This window comes from Nicotiana tomentosiformis, chromosome 3 (assembly GCF_000390325.3).
Source record: "Nicotiana tomentosiformis chromosome 3, ASM39032v3, whole genome shotgun sequence".
Classification (NCBI taxonomy): Eukaryota; Viridiplantae; Streptophyta; class Magnoliopsida; order Solanales; family Solanaceae; genus Nicotiana; species Nicotiana tomentosiformis.
The window spans coordinates 5,105,044-5,128,047 of NC_090814.1; the positions used below are offsets into that span (position 1 = coordinate 5,105,044).

The 23,004-nt window shown below is 40.8% G+C and overlaps 1 protein-coding gene across 1 annotated transcript; it reads left to right on the forward strand.

The window, feature by feature from the left end:
- Positions 1-20,904: 20,904 nt before the first annotated feature.
- On the forward strand, positions 20,905-21,867 carry LOC138907290 (uncharacterized). The gene is made up of 3 exons (XM_070197884.1): positions 20,905-21,216; positions 21,384-21,438; positions 21,518-21,867. Exons 1-3 carry the CDS (start codon positions 20,905-20,907, stop codon positions 21,865-21,867), a joined length of 717 nt encoding a protein of 238 aa, XP_070053985.1.
- The last annotated feature ends 1,137 nt before the right edge of the window (positions 21,868-23,004 follow it).

The following is a 23,004-nucleotide window of genomic DNA, read 5'->3' on the forward strand; positions in this document are numbered from 1 at the left end:
AGAGGATGAATAAGAGGAAGAAGATGAGGAGGAAGTCTTTATTCAAAGAAAAGGGAAGAAGAAGACTGGATCATTTTCAGCCACTCCCAAAAACAATCTGTCAAAAAAGAAAGGTTGCAATCTCTAACCCATAAGTGAAAGGAACCAATTCTAAATGTAGAAAAAAGACTCAGAGAAAAATTGACATTGTTGGCAAAGAGGAGTGGTTTTCTTTGTTGATGTTGCTAAAGAGTAGAGTGATTGACACTGCTGTGGTGACAATATTTGGGATGAAGGAGCTGCTGCAGAAGTTGGAGGTTTAGGGGTGGACACACTTGTTTCTTTTCCCATTCCCTATCATGTATGGTGAAGCAATGATTCATTTTTACATGAATTTCAAAGTACTGGAGAATGACATAGTGAGTATTGAAGTTAGGGGAGTGAACCTGGTTCTTGATGATAAGATATTGAGGGAAATTCTGAATGTGCCAGTGGAAGGGTTCAATACTTACGTGAAGCGAGAGTGGCCTGAGTTAGGGAAAAAGGAAAATGCCATGTACTTGACCAACAAGTACACTCAGAAGAGGGAAAAGTTGATTGATAGGAAAGTAGGAGATGGAACTAGTTCACAAGTTGTTGTTTGAGTTTGTGAACAAATGTCTGTTGTCTCATTCTTAAAGGCGGCATGAGGCAACCTACCTTGATTTGGCTGTAATGGAGGTCCTTGATCAAAACAGGCCAATCAACCTCCCATCTCTGATGTTGAAGAATATGGCAAGGGTTGCTGATCAGGAACGGGGTACTCATGCTGTGCCCTATGGGTTTCTGTCGACAAGGGTGTTTGAGAATTTTAAGGTTCCCCTCAGAGGTCCTAAAATGGAATATAGAAGGACATGTTTGATGAGGAGATGTGATGACCTGACAGGTCATTTTCAGTTTTAGCTTTCATTTTTGTATTTCGATACCTCGAATAGATCTGTTAAGCCTTCCTTGATTTGCGTGCGTATTCCGTGTCTCTTTCCAAATCCTTTTATGTGAAAAACTGACAAAATGTGAAATTTAGCCTTAAAATGAATTGAGTTGATTACGGTCAATATTTTGTGCAAACGGAACCAGATCAGTAATTGACGGTTCTGATGGGTCCGTATCATGAATTGGGACTTGGGCGTATGCCCGGAATCAAATTCGGAAATCCCTAACTTGATTTAAAGTAATTTGTTAAAAATTAGTAATTTGAAGGCTAAAAGAATTCCTAAGTTTGACCGTAGGTTGACTTTGTTACTACCCAGTTCGGATTACGGTTCTGAAACTTGGTATAGGTTCATTTCAGTATTTATGACTTGTCTGTAAAATTTGGCGCAAAACAGAGTTGATTTTACGTGATTCAGACGTCCGGTTGTAAAATTACATGTTCTTGAGTTTCTTCGAAAATATCATTCATTTTGACGTCTGATTCGTAGTTCTAGGTATTATTTTTGTGTTTTGATCGCGCACAGCGAGTTTATATGATGTTATTACCCCTGTGTGCAAGTTTGGTTTGTAGCCCGAGGGACTCGGGTGAGTTTCGGATAGGCTATAATTACTTATTTTAGTTGCTTATCGCACTCTAATTTACTGCACTTTAATTGAGTTTGAGCTTTAATCGCTAGTGTTTTGCACTAATTATGTGTTTTAAGCCTTGTAGGAGTGATTTCGAGTTATGTAGATGTTATGGAATGAATTCGAGCTATTTTGGAGCTTTGAAGTCTGAGTAAAAGCCCAAGGATTAAGTTGGGATCGTATTCGAGGATCAACGGACAATAGTGTACTTAACGAGAGAAACGAAGAATTGAGCAGGAGGCCACCTAGGGGCACGATCGCGCACGGGACACGCACTGGGCGCGCAAATAGAGCAGTACACTAGCCAAGGTGCACGGCCATATGCACGAGCACACCTCCAGGGGCACGGCCGCGCACGACCTATTCCGTAAATTGTCCTATTTTGCGTAGGACAAGGTATTTTCATTTGGGTCCGACCCTATTCGGTATATATACATGGAAAAACATTATTTCCAAGACTTTTGGCACATCTAATACCTAAGGAGGCTAAGGAGGAGTTGGAGAAGAGGAAGCATAAGGAATTCATCATTCAATCCTCACTCAAGACACAGGTTTGGATCATTTTATGTTTTGCTTTACTTTAAGCATATTTGTGATGAATTGCTCCATATCTATGGAGTAGTTCTCTTTAGGGTTTGAATGGATTTGGTATATTGATACTTGTTTGTGGATATTAACTCTAGGCTTACGTATTGAATCATTGTGGATGATTTAATTGTTGCATCTATATTCACTTGCTCATGTAATCGAGAGAGGCATAACTTGTGATATCCTAGCATTATATTTTATTAGGTGAATTTAGTAATTCTTTTAGTAATCGGAAGAGGCTAGTTTAATTGTTGATTAAACCTATTTAGGAGGATAATCGAAAGAGGTCCTCCTAAAGACCAATCCTATACGAATTCTTGCATATCTTCACCGAACTTAATTTAGTTCATCTTGTGAGGTTGTGCCTTAATCGAGATAGGAGTTTCTACTAAATGTTTAAACTAATAATTGAGTGAATTCGAGAGACTCACTTGAACATTAGAAGTGAATTATCTAGAGTTAAATCCCAGACAATTATCTTACAACTATCCTATTAAAACCCTATTTTCTCCCACTGATAACCGTCTTTGCTTGATTTTTGTTCATTTGTCATTAGTCAATAACCATAGATTTTTAGTTAATTATAGTTTTTAATCACATAATTCTCAACTGTTGATCATCTTGGATAGCAACCAAGATATAAACTATGAAAATACTGTTTAACTCCAATCCACGTGGATACGGTATTATATTATACTATATTCGACTAGCGAGCATATTTAAGTGTGTGTTCTGTGCTTCTCAAATTTTGTCGTCGTTGCCGGGGACTGGGAATCAATAGTGTTGTAAATAGTTTGTAGTGCTAATTCAAGAATTTTTCTGTTTATTTTACTTTTGTCTTTTTACGTTTGGTGTTCCTTCACTGTGCGCAGGCTACAGGTTAGATTGGTGCATGACTCGATCTTCTTGGAAGGAAGTGCTACCATACAAACCAGAAATTGAGAAACAACTGCGACAGCTGAGGAAGGAAAGAAATCTCCCCGAGAATATAGAAAAGTTTGGGCAATCCCCAACCAAAGAAATTATGGCTGGAGATGATGATAATGTAGATTTGGATGCAAGAGAGTCAGACCAACAATAGAGAAAGTTGCAAGGGATGCTGAGGAAACGGCTCTTAGAAACGCACAAATTGTCTATGAAGAAGAGAGAGCTCGGAGAATTGCTCAGAATCAACCTTTAGGTCTAGAGCAGTTTGGAATCATAGAGCCCGGTGCTGGGAGACCACTTGGTGATTATGATAGACCGGTATACAACCAAGGATTATCGAGAATTAGACCACCTCCAGTTGCAACTAATAATTTTGAGTTGAAGCAAGGGTTTCTCCAAACTCTTCAAAACTATTGTGTCTTCAGAGGGAAGATGAACGAAGATCCAAACAACCATCTAATGTACTTCGAGGAGATTATGAACACCTTTCAATACAATGGTGTTTCACAAGATGCAATTTACTTAAGGGCATTCCCCTTCACACTTAAAGATGATGCAAAGCATTGGCTTTGAAGCTTGCCTAATGGATCGATTAGAACATGTGATGAGATAATCAGGAAATTTCTTGATAAATATTTCTCATCAGCTAGACGGGCAATTTTAGAAGAGAAATCCATAACTTTTGCCAGAACGAGACCGAAACTGTGTTTGAAGCTTGGGAGAGGTTTAAATAGATAGTGCGAAAGTGTCAACATAGTGGAATTGAACTTTGGATGCAACACCAAGACTTTTGGGATGGATTGACACCAGCCTCACGCAGAACATTGAGCAATACAGCTGGAGGTCCATTGATGAATAAGACACCAGAGGAGATAGTCACAATTCTCGATGAGTTATCTGAGGATACAAATTAGTGCCCCTATGAGATTGCTGAAAGAAGAAGATCAACTAGTGTTCACCAAGTTGATGCTAACACATCTTTGCAGGTATATTTTGATGCCATGTCCAAGGAAATAAGGAAGTTGACCTTAGACTCGATACACAATGAGCCCAACGCAGCTTGTGATATATGTGGAAGAGGACACCCTACTCATGAATGTCAAGCCTTAACTGAGGAAGTTAATGTTGTTGGGAATCATAACTTCAATACAATGGGTCAGAAGCATCCTGGTTTTTCATGGAGTTCACCTGGGTGTACTGCAAATGCATGGCAACAAAACAACTACATATTCCAGGGAGAACGAGCTCCAGGCTTCCAAAATCCGCAAAGGCAGCAGTTTCAACCTCAACAATCCATTCAGCCTGGGATAAAAGATATGATGAAGTCCTTTATTGTCAAGACGGATGATAGGCTAGATGCTCATGGTGCAGCTATCAAAAAACTTGGCACAGGGTTGCCAAACTTGGAGAAGCAAGTGGGACAAATTGCCACTGTATTGTTTGAGAGAATCCGAAGTACTCTGCCAGCTGTTACTGAGAGGAATCCCAAAGAAACAGTGAATGTTGTGACTTTGAGAAGTGGGCAAGTGTTGAAAGATCCCACTCCAGTCCAAAAAAATGTGACACCTGAAAAAGAAAGTGGGGAGCAACTAAAAACTGAAGCTGATAAGAAGAAGAAAGGCAAGAAAGGAGCTGAGAAAAAGAAGGAGGAAACTTCAAGAATGGAGGAACATGAAGAGAGCAAGCACATGTATGCTCTACCTTTCCCCAAAAGCTGTATATAGAGAACCTGGACAAGTATTTTGAGAGATTTCTAGATATGATGAAACATGTCAATGTAAATTTGCCATTCACAGAGGTGCTCTCTCAAATTCCAGCTTATGCCAATTATTGAAGGAGATTCTCACAAAGAAGAGGAAGATGGAAGAGACCTCAGTGGTCAAGCTCACAGAGCATTGCAGCGCAATCTTACAAAATAAACTCCTACAAAAGTGTGGAGATTCAGGGAGTTTTTCTATACCTTGCTCGTTAGGCACTCTTAATTTTGATAAGTCTTTGTGTGATTATGGTGCCTCAATTAATTTAATGCCTTTGTCTATTTATAGGAAGCTGGAGAATGAGATTGGAGAGATAAGGTCTGCACCAATATCTTTGCAGCTAGAAGACCAAACAACTATCATACCCGAGGGGATAGTGGAAGATGTCTTAGTTCGGGTAGATAAGATTTTATTTCCTGTAGATTTCATAGTGGTGAAGATAGAGGAGAACAAATAGGTCCCCCTTATCTTAGGAAGTCCATTATTAGCAACGGGTAGAGTAATATTGGATATACATGATAGAAAACTCATGCTTAGAGTGGGTGAAGAGACAACGTTTGAGATAAATAAAGAGACGGGGGTGAGAAAGGAGAAGCCAGCTACAAGTGTTGAATGGAAGGGGAAACGTTCAAGAGGTAAGGCACCAGTGATTGAAAAGATAACTGTGGGGTGTAACCCAAGAAGGCTAAGAAAAAGTTGTCTGCGTGGATATGTGCGCTAGTTCGGGCGAGAAGAATGGAGCCCAACTTCGACTCAGACCCCGACTAGATATTCAGGGAAGTTTCCTTTACCTTATGCTTTTTAATTGTGTGATATGGGGACATGCCACAACTTAAAGTGTGGGGTAGGATATATTTGTACGTTGTATGTATATTATTTTTAGTATGTTGTCGCTTTTTAAAAGTCGGAAAAAAAGATTTTCTTTTGTTACGTAGTGTAATAATTCCCCTTTGAATTTTCTTTGTGCCGCAGTTCTTTTCCAAGGGTTTTGTTTGAACCGGGTGTAGTTATTTTTTATTTTTGTTAGGAGTAGGAAACCTTGTGTTATGGTTTGAATGGAAGGCAATATTTCTTAACTATATTATACTTTGAGAACGGTAAGTGCTTTAGTTGTGACGCTTATGCTCAGTTTTGACTCTTGTATAAGTAACTTAAATTGTATGATCTTAACTTTTCTTAACTCCGTTGTCTAGAGTGCCTTCATAATCCAATCTTGAGTCAGTTATGTGCCATGTGTGTGTGAGGTTTTGTGTTATTCTGTGCATTGCATTTGATGTCTAGAACTTGTCCCGTGTGTGTACAAATCAAAATGGTATTTTTATTCAATCTCGGAAGTGATATATGCATTTCCTTGTTGATCCAGTTATAAGATTTTACCCACCTAATTGTTAGATATCTTAGTTAACCCCGTTGAGCCTGTAATCTTATTTCTTTGGCAACCACGTTACAAGCCTTGCCCATTTGTTTGAATTGACTATCTATTTGAACCGTGTGCCTCTCATGAGCACTTGAAATTGTTATGAACTGTGTAAAAGTTGAAGTATGGGGTAATTGGTTTGGCTTTTGAGTGGAACTACTGAAATAAGGAGAAAGGTGAACTATTTTAAAAAGTAAGAGCCACTTGAATTAAAAATGAAATAAAAAAATAATTGTATGGTTGTGAAAAATATTCCTTGATAGTGGTAACTCTTGATGTAACTGTTCTTAAAGAAGTAGGGAGTTAATATATATTGATGTGAATGTGGAGTTATGGTTTGACATAAGTGTGGGGTTTTGGAGGGTAAAGTGTATGTATTAGAGTGCTTAGGGAGGTGTAGTCACTCTTATATCTAAATGTATCCTACCCGTCCCGCAGCTTACATTACAACCAATTAAAGTCCTACTTTATCCTCGACTGAATGAGCTCAATTAGTAGAGTAGTACATTACGAGCAAGCCTATGATTCATCTTTTGTGGCATATGAATGTTATTTCTGAGAGTGAGTGAATTCTTTCTATCTTGAGTTCCTAGTTGTTCTTAATGTCTATTGTGTGTGGAACTACTCTCTATCTTTGTTGTGAGGGCACATGACTTGCAAAGGAAAGGCAATGACTTTGACCTTTATGTTAGAGTAAATGAGCAGGTTGTGAAAAATGCGTGGTACTTTTGAGTCAAATGTTGAGGCTAGGATGTTGCACTATTGTGCTTATTCTATTTTAATTATTCTTGGTATGATGAGTTATGAGAGTTGTGTAGTCGTGTCTATATAAAGTGTAGTTTGATTGCTCGAGGACGAGCAATGGTTTAAGTGTGGGGTGTTGATGGTAGGCTATAAATACGTGTTTTAGTTACTTATCGCACTCTAATTTACTGCACTTTAATTGAGTTTGAGCTTTAATCGCTAGTGTTTTGCACTAATTGTGTGTTTTATGCCTTGTAGGAGTGATTTTGAGCTATGTAGATGTTATGGAATGAATTCAAGCTCTTCTGGAACTTAGAAGTCTGAGCAAAAGGCCAAGGATTTAGTTGGGATCATGTTCGGGGATCAATGGACAATAGTGCACTAAATGAGAGAAACAAAGAATTGAGCAAGAGGCCACCTAGGTGCGCGATCGCGCACTGGGCATGCAAATAGAGCAGTACACTGGCCAAGGTGTGCGGCCGCGCACGACCTATTCTAGAAATTGTCCTATTTCGTGTAGGACAAGGTGTTTTCGTTTGGGCTCGAACCTACTTGGTATATATACATGAAAAAATATTATTTCCCAGACATTTGGCACATCTAAGACCTAAGGAGGCTAGGGAGGAGTTGGAGAAGAGGAAACACAAGGAATTCAACATTCAATCCTCACTCAAGACACGAGTTTGGATCATTTTATGTTTTTATTTACTTTAGGAATATTTGTGATAAATTGCTCCATATCTATGGAGTAGTTTTCTTTAGGGTTTGAATGGTTTTGGCGTATTGATACTTGTTTGTGGATATTAACTCTAGGCTTATGTATTGAATCGTTGTGGATGATTTAATTGTTGCATCTATATTCACTTGCTCATGTAATCGAGAGAGGCATAACTTGTGATATCCTTGCATTATATTTTATTGGGTGAATTCAGTAATTCTTTTAGTAATAGGAAGAGGCTAGTTGAATTATTGATTAAACCTATTTAGGAAGATAATCGAAAGAGGTTCTCCTAAAAACCAATCCACTACGAATTCTTGCATATCTTCACCGAACTTAATTTAGTTCATTTTGTGAGGTTGAGACTTAATTGAGAGAGGAGTTTCTACTAAACGTTTGAACTAATAATTGAGTGAATTCGAGAGACTCACTTGAACATTAGAAGTGAATTATCCAGAGTTAAATCCCAGAAAATTATCTTACACCTATCCTATCAAAACCCTGATTTCTCTCACTGATAACCATCTTTGCTTGTTTTTTGTTCGTTTGTCATTAGTCAATAACCGTAGATTCTTAGTTAATAGTTGTTTTTAATCACATAATTCTCAATTTTTGATCATCTTGGATAGCAACCAAGCTATAAACTACGAAAATACTGTTTAACTCCAATCCATGTGGATGCGATATTATATTATACTATATTCGACTAGCGAGCATATTTAAGTGTGTGTTTTGCGCTCGACAGCTACGGGATGATTTTGGACTTAAGAAATCTGCTGGTTTTGGCTGTTGCTGGTAACTGGCCTTTTGTGCTTCGCGATCGCGAAGGGGAAACTGGGTTGGGGAGGGATGGAGTCCAAGCCAACACTACTATTGAGTAGCGAGGTTGGTCGATGCAGTTTTAACCCAACTAGGTCGGGATCGAATCCGCAGGGAGTTAATGTTTGAAATTAGGTTTATATCTAAGCTAGATACGGGTTTTGAATCTAATTACACTTCCACAAGTTTGGGTTTGATTTCTACTTCTAACTTTACTCTAAAGATTGCAATAATTGAAACTAAGGACAATATTTTTGTTGTTGTTTTTCAAATGTTTAAAGAGACTAGGTTAGTGACTTCTACCTAGGTGGATATCTAATGGGTAGAAAAATCTAGGACAAGATTGATTAGTTAGGATTGTAATATAACTATCACACACGGGTACTCACTCTATACCTCTCGGTAGTTTGAGTGATTTTGCCCAATTTGGCTTTCTCAAGTCCCAATAGGTATTCATGCAAATCAAGTGATATTAGCTCAAGTTGGGTATTACTATCTCTATGTTTAACCCTTTAATTGGGGCTATCGATTTTTTGAGTTCACCCCAATTCCTTGTTAGCCTAGTTTTCCTAGACTTAGTCCCTCTTTATCAAGTATAGACTAAATCATAAAGGCATGAATCAATGTTTGCAACCATTAATTCTTGGGTTCTAGCAAGAACTAGGCTAAATATCACTAACCCATTCACATTCAAGCCCTAAAATCAAATACCCATTAAATAACCACACTGGGGTTGGGTCACAACCCTAGCTATGGGTTTAGCTACTCATCAAAATAACAAAAATTAAAGATGAAATGAAGATAAAATCGATAATATTAATTTATGGAATAAAAATCTAATGTGAAGAAGTGAATCTAGTACAAAATTTCCGAAAACAGAAAAGTCAGCCGTCTCAGGTGCTCATACCAAACATAACATAACCTAAAAATGACAAAACGTTCTATTTATACTAAGCTGAAAATATCTGACAAAAGTTCCCCTGTGTAGGTCGTGCGACCGCGTAATTCGGAGTGCGGTCGCACTCTTGCTTTCGCGGCTGCATAATTCTGATGCGGTCCGCGTTCTTCTCTTTTGGATCTGGGTTGACCTAAACTTTCGCGGACTGCATAATTTTAAGTGCGGCCGTGCTCCAGATTATGCGGCAGCATAAAAGTGATGCGGTCCGCACTTGCTTGAATTTGGCTTGAAATCAACTCTCTGATTCTTCATCTTGCGGACCACATAATTTCGATCACGGTCGCACAAGGGACTTCCGCGGCCGCACAATTCTGGTGCGGTCCGCACTTCACTCTTTTGCTCAAGTTGTCAGCTCTCTGAATCTCAGTCATCACGGTTTGCATAATTTCAATTGCGGCCGCACAGGGACTTTTGCGGCCACACATTTCTGGTGCGGTCCGCGCTCATCATTTAGCCCAAAATCACACGCTCTAAATCTCCCTCTTGCGGACTGCATAATTGTGATCGCAACCGCATCATGGCTTTCGCGGCCGCACAATATTTGTGCGGTACGCACTTCAGACCTCTTTGCCAAGCCTTGGTTTTTGTTCAACTTTTGATTCCTTTGTGAGTTGATTTTGATTCCTTTGGCTCATTTTGAACAATTCCTGCAAGCAAGCATATTTCATTAGTTTTCAGGAATACCTTCATGCATTTTTGGCCTAAAACACAAGTAAAAGAGAGCAAATAATAGGTTAAAATCCCTACTTATCAACTCCCCCAAACTTAAGCTTTTGCTTGTCCTCGAGCAAATAAGGTAATTCCCACCTCCACTAGGAAAAAAGGATATTTCAGCTGGCCTAAGGTGAATCAATCATGCATCAATTGGGACTAACAATTACCCTCAACACAAATAAATTATCAACAACACCATGTTTTGACCTTTTGAGTACCATAGTTCTAATGTGACACTAGGGCATCAAGAGTTGACTTAATTCACCAAGGAAGCTCGCTCTATCATGTAGGTCATTGTGGAACCCAAACTCCTCCTCCTCTACTCTCCATGAGCAAATCGCTCTTTAGAATGTAACACTCAAAACAAGGATTGTGAAGAAGTGCACTCACCTCTCTTAAAAGAATGTCACAAGTCCGACTCTAAGTACCATAAGCTTGCCCCTTATGTAAATCACCACTAATGTAAGCTCACTCAACTTGAAATCATATAGGGCTTTTGCGAGAATGTAATGAAGGCTTTTGGATCAAGGTAGGACTTATCGGCATATGATGATTTCATCTTTCCTTAAGCACTCCATTTACTCTTTTTGGCTCATACTTTCTTGAATTTTTGAGTCATTTTTTTCTTCCTTAGGGGAACTAGAGAGACGTAATGTCACTCTTTTTTGCTCATGACAATCATTTTTCTCCTTTTCTAATCACTCCATGCCTTTCATCATTGCTTTCTTTGAATTCCTTCAACTTTCTACTTTATGCACTTTCTTTTTGACATATTTCTTTTTGGCCTTTCTTCCTTTTCTTTGCCTTCCCATTTTCTTCATTTCTTTTTTGTTCTTTGTACCTTTTATCACTTTCACATTCCTCGTCTCTCCCCCAAACTTATTCTTTTTACAATTGTATCAAGAATGCTAAGGAAAGATCGGGTGCCAAGAGAGGGTCATTATAAAACGGATAAAGGCTTGTAACATGGCTATTGAATGAAAAAGGGTTTCGGCTCAGGGGTTGACTAGGGATATCACATTGGTAGGCTACCGAAGCTTTCAAGTTTCAAATTGGATCAAGGAGAGCCTACAATCATTTCTCAAGTCGAGCTACACTTAGAATTTTGCCTAGATAAACATTCAGGGCAAGTTCTAGACTTATTGGCACAGAACTTGGACTTGCAATTCAATACCTCACCTGTCAAGCTGTTAGATTGTTAAAGAGAATAGAGTCGAGGGCCCACAACAACCCTATCTAAGATTGAAAATCACAAATGGCTCAAAGAAACCACTCGATAATTGTTTTAGTCAACACAAGAGTCTAAAGGTCACAACTAGAGCTATTCTTTGCCAATCAACTTGTTTCTAACCATAAGGTCGAAGGTAAATGTGTTAGTACCAAGTGAAGCCTGCTTGAGACACTTTTATTCATTACTACTGTATATACAAAAACATAAAGAAAACAGACTCAATCCATTAAGAAGGTTGTCACGCCATCCGTCATTGGGAAGAGCTACCCGGTTCACACAACATCCACTTTGAAAAGAACCGTGGCATTAAGAAAACCAAAGGCTTATTGTTCACACAAAACGTAAAAAGAAGCTAACAACTTAAAAAGAAGCTACTAAAGTAAATAAGAAGCTATGCTACTAAGGAAAAACAACGAAAGAAGTTATGAAGTAAACTACGGAAAGTAGACTGAATATGTACAAAATGAAGTAAAGCGAATATATACATAATGGAAATGAATATATGCATCGAATGGTAAGAATATATACATACCAAAAGTGAAAATAAAGATAAAGAAAAATAATATAATGGTTATTACATACCAAATGTCATCAAATCAAAATGGACCACCCCCCAAATGAAAAATAGCATTGTCCTCAATGCTCATAACAAATAAGAACAGGGAAAAGGGGTAGAGAGTAGAGAAAACTCCCTATGTGGTCTCTGTCTGCATCGGGTCCTCAACATGGATGGGGTCCTCAGCATGCATGGGCTCATCAGCACCCTCTGTATCCTCCAACTGGATCTCCACATCCTCTGACTGGGGGACTACGGGGTTGCTGAGCATCGGAATCACCTCCTCAGTAGTGTGTGAAGTGGCAGCCGGCTCCTCAGACTGGCCGACTACTACCTCTGATGCCTCGGGCACTGCTGCATGTGCTGCTGGGACTGTTTCCTCCATGAACAGGTTCAGTGGAATATCACCAGCAGAAGTGATCTTCTCAACCTCTTTGCTTAACTTCTCCACCGACTCCTTAGATGCCTGAGTCTTCCGCATCTTCTTCGCCTGCTTCCCCAAATCCTTGATAATCCTCCCATGTGTATCAAGAGTCTCCCGGATCTTCTTTTGGTCATCCAGAATCTTAGTTGTCCAAAATCTTCTTCAAAGAGTCCTCCACTGATGGAGGTACTTGAAGCTCTGATGGGGCTAAAGACTGTGCTGCCACTGCACTGGATATGGCAGTCAGCTTTGTGGTAGCCGCCTGCATCCAGTTGTTGAGACTAGATAGTGTCTGTGAAACCCGTAGTGCAGTATGAGGGTAGGTTGAAGATGTGGGCACTGACAGTGGCAATGAGAAGGATGGTCCGAAGGAAGGAGGAGGCATGGCAGCTGCTCCTGCAGAAGTACCGGCTACTGTGGAGGGCTCGGCAACTGATTTGGTGGCCACTACCCCTGGCTCTTCAGACTGGCCACTGGAGGTAGTGGCTTTACCCTTGAATTTAGGGTTGTCTGCTCCTTGGAGGTGGTACCATGAGAAAGGCTTTTTAGCCTTCACCTCCACATCAAAATGTCTCGTCTCTATCCCTTGGTCTTGGAAATACTCTGTGAGGAAGTTGGGGTAGGGATACGATCTTTCTTCTTTCTGGACTGCATTGGAGATGTTGTAGGATATCAAGTTTCCTACGTTAATAGGATAGCCTTCCATGATGGAAGATACCAATACTGCCTGGGGGACTGGAAGGATATTCTCATGCTGGCACGGGTCAAGACGGCTGCACACGAATGTTTGCCACCCTTTTTCTTCAAATTTAAGGGTGGCTCTGACAATTTGAACTCCTGTTGTGAGCCATACAGGTGTTGTCCCCGGAATAGCAAGTATCTCAGCTAGCCATGGGCGGACTGCATCACCCAAGGCTAGTTTCTCCAGGTATTGCACTACCTCGACCTCCTCAAACCCTACGTATTTGTTTAGTGTGTGGCCATCAAACAGGATTTTCAAGTTCCGGACCTTCGTCACCTTTGTACCATTTTTGATGTGGGCAGCATTGGCATAAAATTCCTTGATGAGCTATTCATTGGCATCTTGCAACCGGTCGGTGAACCATTTCCATCCTTTTCTCTCCGTAAATTGCTTTAAGACATTTAGATTGTGTTGGCTTAGGTCTTTGGTTATGAGTTGTCGCTCAAGAGTGAGCGACCTTTGGGGCCACCATTCCCAAAATTTTGCATACGCCTTCCTTGATCTAGCCAGGCCTCCCGCAATTGTGTCACCCCCTCTCCCATCATCCGGGACCTCATCATCATCATCTAAATTGATTGGGATAGCTGTTGTGGCAGATGTTGTAGCAGGTGGGGAAAATGGTTCCGATGCCTGACTACCTCCCTCTGAGCCATCAGAAGAACTAGAGGAGGAGGTAGGTTCATTGACTAAACGGAGTCTATCGGGGCATTGTTGTGATTGTGCCCCCGATTGTGGTTATAGAGAATCCCCCTCAGAAGTTTCCCGGGATGGGAGGTATTCACTGGTGTTTGAGGAGTCCGGAGGTGGTCTACAGATAGTAGTCTTTTTTCCCACAACTTTCTGGACTGATAGTGGCATGTTAGGTTTTCCTCTACCCCAGCCTCGGGAGGATTCTGCCCTCCCTTTGGAAGTATCACCTCGACCACGAGAACGCACCATTGTCTGCAATACACAAGTAGTGAAAGTCAGTTAGAATTGGGGTTCAACATGTGTTATTGAATTACAGTTGAAAAGAAAGACACTGCTTCTCAGAACAGGGCAACGCGGACCGCACAAAAATGAGTGCTGCCGTGGACTACCCATCGCGGACCGCACAAAAATGAGTGCGGCCGCATAATACCCATCGTGGACCGCACAAAATTAAGTGCGGTCACGGAGATCCCAGGTTCAGACTACTGGTTCTCTGAAGTTACCTTAGCGCGGACCGCATACTTTTGATTGCGGCCGCGAAAACCCATCGCGGACCGCACAAAATTGAGTGCGGCCGCATAATCGATTTGTTGGGTCTCTGAAGTTTAATTGTGCGGACCGCACAAAATTGAATGCGGCCGCAAAAACCAACCGCGGACCGCACAAAATTGAGTGCGGCCGTGCAAAATTAGCAATGACAAGTGCCTTCAACCTAGGGTATCGCGGACCGCACAATTTTGTATGCGGCCGCATACCCTAGCGCGGACCACACAAAAATGTGCGCGGCTGCTAAATTCAAATCAGAGCGGCACTGAAGTACGATTAATACTAGAGTTTTCACTAATTAGGCATGATTTGTGGCAATTAAACAATAAAAACTACTAACCCCAGCCCCATTATGCATTCAAACACTACCCACATGCTTCTAAGCAAGAATTAAGCATCAATTTGACATTTTTGGCATTAACCCTAGATAAAAAGAAAACTAAAACAAAGAGAAAAGAAAAGAAAAAGATGAAATTAATTCATTGAAATCAACATACCAGTAATGAAATGTAGCAGTAAATCAACACTCGATGAATATGGGATGAGATTGAAAACAAGAAAAAGTGCATTGTGCTTTAGTCTAGCTTAAGAGGTTAGAGTGTGTAAAGTATGAATAGTCTCAAAAAGTCCTATTTATACTCTGACCATGTTGGCCCACCGACTTACCTGAGTGCGGGCGCACAATTTTGGTACGGTCCGCACTCTTTACCTTTTCTAACTCAGCAGCTGATTCAGTGACGCGGTTCGTATAAAAATGGCTGCGGCTGCACAATTTGTGCGGTCCGCAAAATTTTGATCGCAGCCGCGAATCATTAAGGGATTTTGTCAGGCCAAACTTCAGAGAGTTGGCATTTTCCATCTTTCTGCTGTGTGATCGCACACAGAATTGTGCGGCCGCGAAGGGCTTGTGCGGTCCGCATAATTCTGGCGGGGTCCGTATAATTTCACCACTTGGCCAATTTTTGTCTTGTCAATTTTCTGCACTGCCCACCCAATTCCTGCATACACTTCACAACCAGTTAGTCCAAAACAATGCCTAATCTAACAAAAAAAATCTAAAGAAAGAAAAACACATGGGTTGCCTCCTAAGAAGCGCCTGATTTAACTTCGCAGCACGACGCATGTTACCATCATTCATTTGAAATGCAGCAATGCCACAACGTGGCCATCATCAACCTTACCAAGGTAGTGCTTCACCCGGTGCCCATTGACTCTAAAGATCTCACCATTCTTATTTTTCAAATCAAGAGCACCAAAAGAAGTCACATGTACCACTTCAAAAGGACCACTCCACTTTGATTTAAGCTTTCCCGGAAACATCCGTAACCGAGAGTTGAATAAAAGAACAAGGTCACCTTCTTTGAATTCTTTGTTCCGGATATACTTATCATGTAGGTGCTTCATCTTGTCCTTATACAAGGACGAACTGGAGTAAGCATGGACCCGGAACTCATTAAGTTCATTCAATTGCTCCACTTGAAGATTGGCAGCTACATACCACTCAAGGTTCAATTTCTTCAACGTCCACATGACCTTATGCTCTACTTCTACCGAAAGGTGACATGTTTTCCCAAACACCAACCGATACAGAGACATACCAATTGGAGTCTTGTAAGCTGTTCTATAGGCCCAAAGAGCATCACCAAGTTTCCTTGACCAATCAGCCCGATTTGCATTAACAGTCTTGGATAGAATACTCTTGATCTCCCTGTTGGAGACTTCAACCTGTCCACTTGCTTGGGGATGATAGGGGTCCGACACTTTGTGAGTGACACCATACTTAGAGAGTAAAGTATCAAAAGCTTTGCTGCAAAAGTGTGATCCCCCATCACTAATGATGGCCCTTGGAGTACCAAACCTTGTGAATATGTTTTTCTTCAAGAAAGCTAACACACTCCGAGCTTCATTGTTGGGCAAAGCCATGGCTTCAACCCATTTGGACACGTAATCCACAAATACCAATATATAGGTGTTCCCATATGAGCTCACAAACGGATCCATAAAATCAATGCCCCAAACATCAAAAATATCAATCTCCATGATAGTGGTGAGAGGCATCTCATTTTTCTTGGAGATCCTACCGGCCCTTTGACATTCATCGCAATGCTTAACGAGATAGCTAGCGTCCTTGTAAAGGGTAGGCCAATAGAATCCACAACTTAGCACCTTTGTAGCAGTTCTCACTCCACCATGGTGACCACCATATGGCGAAGAGTGGCAAGCTTCAAGAATCCCCAATTGTTCTTCTTATGGTACACATCTTCGGATAACACCATCAGTACAAATTTTGAAGAGATATGGCTCATCCCAATATTAGTCCAGGCAGTCCCTTTTGAGCTACTTCCTTTGGTTTGAGGAGAACTTATTCGGAACAATGCCACTCACAAGATAGTTGGCCATATCGGTAAACCATGGCATCCTAGTCATAGAAATGGAAATGAGTTGTTCGTTAGGAAATGAATCATTGATATCAAGGCCATCATGTGGCCTCCCCTCCCCCTCCAATCGGGATAAGTGTTCCACCACTTGATACTCACTACCCTTTCGGTCTTGAATCTCTAGATCAAACTCTTGCAATAGAAGCACCCACCACATCAACCTTGCCTTAGAGTCTTTCTTGCTCATCAAATAATGAAGTGCCGCATGGTCGGTGTGAACAATCACCTTTGTACCCATTAGGTACGGGCGAAACTTCTCCATAGCAAAGACAATGGCCAGGAGTTCTTTCTCGGTCACCGTATAGTTGACTTGGGCCTCGTTCATGGTCTTGCTAGCATAGTATACCGGACGAAAGATCTTATTAATTCGTTGCCCCAATACCGCACCAACTACCACATCGCTTGCATCACACATTAGCTCAAATGGTAAGCTCCAATTTGGTGCGGTGATAATAGGAGTGGTAGTCAACTTATACTTGAGTAGTTCAAATGCCTTCATACAATCTTCATTGAAAAGGAACTTGGCATCTTTCTCCAAGAGTTTGCACAAACGGTTTACCACCTTAGAAAAGTCCTTGATGAATCGGCGGTATAACCACGCATGACCTAGAAAGCTTCTCACTCCCTTTACGGAAGTAGGGGGAGGGAGTTTGGATATCACTTCAATTTTTGCTTTATCAACCTCAATATCATTCTTGGAAATCATGTGACCGAGGACAATGCCCTCCTTGACCATAAAGTGAAACTTCTCCCAATTCAGCACCAAGTTAGTTTCTTCACAACGTGCCAATACCGTATCCAAGTTATCCAAGTATTCTTCAAAAGAATCCCCCATGACAGAGAAATCATCCATGAAAACCTTGAGAAAGTCCTCCACCATATCGGTGAAGATGGACATCATACACCGCTGAAAAGTTGCCAGTGCATTGCATAACCCGAATGGCATCCGCGAGAATGTGAAAGTGCCATATGGAAAGGTGAAGGTGGTCTTCGCTTGGTCTTCAGGTGCAATAAGAATCTGGTTATATCCGGAATATCCATCCAAGAAGCAATAATAAGCACGTCCGTCTAACCTATCCAATATTTGATCAAGAAATAGAAGCGGAAAATGGTCTTTTCGCGTAACTTTGTTGCGCTTTCTATAATCCATGCACACTCTCCACCCGGTGATAGTTCTTGTGGGGATCAATTCATTTTTGTCATTTGTTAACATAGTCATGCCCACTTTCTTTGGGACACATTGCACCGGCGAGGTCCACAAACTATCGAAAATGGGGTAAACCACCCCAGTATCTAACCACTTGATGATCTCTTTCCTTACTACCTCTTGCATGGCCTCATTCAATCGTCTTTGATGTTCCACGGAGAGTTTGTCATCCTCCTCCAAAATGATTTTGTGCATGTAAAAGGCGGGGCTTATACCCCAAATATCCTCCAATATCCAACCTATTGCTTTCTTCCTCCTTTGAAGCACCGCAAGGGTGGCATCTACTTGCACGTTAGTTAAGCACGAGGAACAATAACCGGTAAAGTAGAATAAGGGCCTAGAAACTCATACCTGATGTGTGAAGGCAAAGGCTTGAACTCCAAGGTGGGAGGCCCCTCGATTGAGGGCTTTGTTGGTGGAGTCTTCCGGTTTTCGAGATCCAAGGAAAGTTTTTGGGGCTTATAAGTATATGATCCCATTCCTTGCAAAGCATTGACACATTCTACAAAGCCTTCCTTCTTATCCTCATCATGATTCAACAACACAATTTCCAAGGTATCTTCCACATTTATCACAGCACTTGTATCATCAACAATAACTTCAGTCACAAGATCCACGAACGAACACACTTCGTTGCTATTTGGTTGCCTCATTGATTTACAAACATGAAACACCACTTTTTTATCGCCCACCCGGAAGGTGAGCTCTCCAGCTTCCACATCAACTAAGGCCTTCCCTGTAGCAAGGAAAAGTCTCCCCATAATGATTGGCACCTCGTAGTCAACCTTACAGTCAAGTATCACAAAATCTGTGGGAAGGATGAACTTGTCGACCCTAACTAACACATCATCAATTATCCCCAATGGCCTTTTCATTGTCCGATCCGCCATTTGCAACCTCATGGATGTGGGTCTTGGTTGCCCAATCCCCAACATTATGAACACGGAATAAGGCATCAAGTTAATGCTTGCCCCCAAATCACATAAAGCTTTGGAGAAATTGGCACTCCCAATAGTGTACGAGATTGTGAAAGCACCGGGGTCTTCCAACTTTGGAGCCATGGAGTGCACCATATCACTCACTTGATGTGTCATTTTGATCGTTTCACAGTTCATTGATCTCTTCTTTGTTACCAAATCCTTCATGAACTTGGCATATCTGGGCATTTGTTCTAAGGCTTCAACCAAGAACATTTATGAACAAACTTTTCAACATATCAATGAATTTATTGAATTGATTCTCATTTTTTTTCTTTGAAAGTCTTTGAGGGTATGGAGGAGGAGGCCTTGGCATTGGTACCTTAGCCTTTGGCACTATCGATTTTGGCATGCCAGTCACGTGCTCCCTAGACGGGTTCACTACTTCTTGCGTCTCCTCTATATTTTCATCAATATCAATCCTCGCTTCTTCATTAGCTTGAACATCATTGCTTGGATCATCATCATCTTGCACCAACACATCATCACCCACACGTCTTCTTTGGTTTGAGGTACTAGCAACTCCACCTCTTATACTTTTTGTTGTCACGGCCATTGCATGCCCCGTATTCCCACCTTTCGGGTTCACCACCGTATCACTAGGAAGTGCCCCCTTTGGGCAAGTATTTAAAGCTTGAGAAATTTGGCCAAGTTGAACCTCCAAGTTGCGGATAGAAGTGTTGTGGGATGCTAATTGGGCGTTAGAGTCGACATTTTTCTCCATCATTTGCTTAAACATGTTTTCAATCCGTCCCATTTCACTATTGGAAGAACTAGGACCTTGCAGCAGATATGGAGGCGGGTTGTTTGGTTGTTGATACATCGGGGGCCTCTGTAAGCCCGACCCTCGATTTCCTTGATTGTTATTGTTCCAACCCCCTTGATTATTGTTGTTCCCCCAATTGCTTTGATTGTTGGCACCCTAATTACCTTGATTATTTCCTCCCCAATTGCCTTGATTACCTTAATTACCCCAATTTCTTTGATTATTGTTGTTGCCACCACTCCAATTTCCTTGGTGGCTTTGGTTGTTCCAGTTTCCTTGGTTTCCTTGTGATCTCCATTGTTGTTGATTTGGAGCATTGCTTCTTTGACCTTGATAATTGTTGACATATTGAACCTCTTCATCTTGCTCATCATATGAATCATCTTGATTATACCCACTATTACTTTGCTCAAATTGTTCCGGATGGTTTTGTACTTGTTGACCTCGTTGTCATCTCTTGTTTACCATCATGTTCACCCCTTCCATAGCATTCACTTGTTTCAACCCTTGAACCTGTTGAAGCTGAGCCTTGGCCAATTGGTTCATGGTGGTTGTCAACTCTGCAATAGCTTGCCCATGATCATGTAGCTCCTTGTGTAGGTGAATAACATTTGGGTCACCCTAAGGAACATTGGCTCTACTTTGCCACGCTGAAGAGGTGTCCGCCATCTGATCCAAGATTTCACAAGCTTTAGAATAAGGCTTGTTCATGAAGTTACCCCCAGCGAGTTGATTTACCACATACTGATTTGTTGTGTTGATCCCCCTGTAGAAGGTCTGTTGGATCATGGCCTCGGTTATATCATTGTTCGGGCATTCTTTGACCATGGTGCGATATCTTTCCCAAATCTCGTGCAATGGCTCATTGGGCTCTTGTTTGAAAGCTAAAATTTCATCCCTTAGTGTAGCCATGTGTTCCGGAGAGAAGAATTTGGCAATGAATGTCTTAGCCAACTCATCCCAAGTGTGGACGGAATGATTGGGCAATCTCTCTAACCAGTCCAAAGCCTTTCCCCGTAGAGAAAAGGGAAACAACCTTAACCGGAATGCATCCTCAGTGACATTTCTTTGCTTTCTCCCCCAACAAGTATCAACGAAACCCTTGAGATGCTTGTAGGCATTTTGGTGTGGAGCTCCGGTGAAGAAACCCCACTGCTCAAGCAGTGTAAGCATCACGTTGGTAATTTGGAAGTTGCCCGCCCTAATCCGGGGCGGGTCTATTGCACTTGCACTTGCATACCTTTTCCTCAAAAGCTCTATAGAGAAAAGCTGGACAAGCAGTTTGAGAGATTTCTAGACATGCTAAGACAGGTTAATGTAAACCTGTCATTCACTGATGTTCTCTCACAAATGACAGCTTATGCAAAGTTCTTGAAGGAGATTCTTACAAAGAAAAGGAAGATAGAAGAGACTTCAGTGGTAAAGCTCACAGAGCATTGCAGTGCTATCTTGCAAAATAAACTCCCACAAAAGTGTGGAGATCCAGGGAGTTTTACTATACCTTGATCTTTAGGCACTCTAGATTTTGATAAGTCTTTATATGATTTCGGTGCCTTAATTAATCTAATTCCATTGTCTATTTACAGGAAACTAGAGAAGGATATTGGAGAAATAAGGTCGGTGCCAATATCTTTGCAGCTGGTAGATCAAACAACTATAACACCCGATGGGATACTAGAAGATATTTTGGTGTAGGTGGATATGTTCGTATTTCCTGTAGATTTCATAGTGGTAAATATGGAGGAGAACAAAGAGGTCCCCCTCATCCTAGGAAAACCATTTTTAGCAACGGGTAGAGCTATACTGGATATACATGATAGAAAATTCATTCTTAGAGTTGGTGAGGAGACTGTGATTTTTGAGATGAATGTAGCAACTGTAGTGAAAAAGGAGAAGCCAGCTGCAAGTGTTGAGTGGAAGGTGAAGAGTTCAAAAGAGAAGGCTCCAGTGATCGAGAAAGATAAGTGTGGGGTGTACCCTAAGAAGGCTGAGAAGAAGCTGTCCGCGTGGATGTGTGTACTAGTTAGGGCGCGTGGAATGGAGCCCAACTTTGACTCAGACCCCGACTGAAAATTCAGGGAAGTTTTCTTTACCTTATGCTTTTTAATTGTGTGTCATTGGGACATGCCACAACTTAAAGTATGGGGTAGGGGGATATTTGTATGTTGAATGTGTATTTTAGTTTTTGTTAATTTTAGTAGTTAGAGATAGAAAAAATTGAAAAAAACATAAAAGTTTTAAAATTTTTGAATTTTTCCGACAATGGATATCATTCGATGGGTTTCTTGAGGGAAGTAAGTCGAAATAAAATGATAAAAAGATTCTCTTTTGTAGGTAGTGTATCAATTCCCCCTTGGTTTTTCTTTGTGTCGTGGTTCCTTTCCAAGGGTTTTGTTTGAACCGGGTGTAGTTAGTTTTTATTTTTGTTAGGAGTAGGGAACCTTGTGCTATGATTTGAATTAAAAGCAATGCCTCTTGACTTTGTTATACCTTGAGAGAATAGTAAGTACTTTAGTTGTGACGCTTAGGCTCAGTTTTTGACTCTTGGATAAGTGCCTTAATTAGATGATCTTAACTTTGCTTAATTACTTTGACTAGAGTGTATTGATGAGGCCAATCCTGAGTGAGTCATGTGCCATGTGTGTGTGAGATTTTTGTGTTATTCTGTGCATGAAATTTGATGTCTAGAACTTGCCCCGTGTGTTTGCAAAGCGAAATAGTAGTTAAATTCAGTCTTAGAAGTGATATAGGCATTTCTTTGTTGAGCCAGATATATGTGTTTACCCACCAAATTGTTATGTGATCATAGTTAACCCCATTGAGTCTGTAATCTTATTTCTTTGGCAACCACATTATAAGCCTTACCCAGTTATTTGAATTGATCATCTATTTGAACCAATAACCTCTCGTGAGCATTTGAAATTATTATAAACTTTGTAAAAGTTAAAGTATGGGGTGGTTGGTTTGGCTTTTGAGTGGAACTATTGAAATAAAGAGAAAGGTGCAATGAACCGAAAAAAATAAGAGCCACGTGCATTGAAAAAAAATAAAAAAAAATAGTTGTGTTGTTGTGAATGAGATTCATTAATAAGTGGCAACTCTTGATGTAATGGTACTTAAATAAATTGGGGAGTTAATGCATGTTGATATCAAGGTGAAGTATGGTTTGACATAAGTGTGGGATTTTTAATGTTAAAGTGTATGTAT

What these genes read in the sequence shown, in the direction of transcription:
- LOC138907290 (XM_070197884.1), top strand. Translation starts at nt 20,905, where the DNA reads ATGCTTGTAGGCATTTTGGTGTGGAGCTCCGGTGAAGAAACCCCACTG. An exon ending in AGATAGAAGAGACTTCAGTG is followed by an intron (nt 21,217 to 21,383) that starts GTAAAGCTCACA and finishes GTCTATTTACAG; the next exon opens with GAAACTAGAGAAGGATATTG. An exon ending in TGCCAATATCTTTGCAGCTG is followed by an intron (nt 21,439 to 21,517) that starts GTAGATCAAACA and finishes TATTTCCTGTAG; the next exon opens with ATTTCATAGTGGTAAATATG.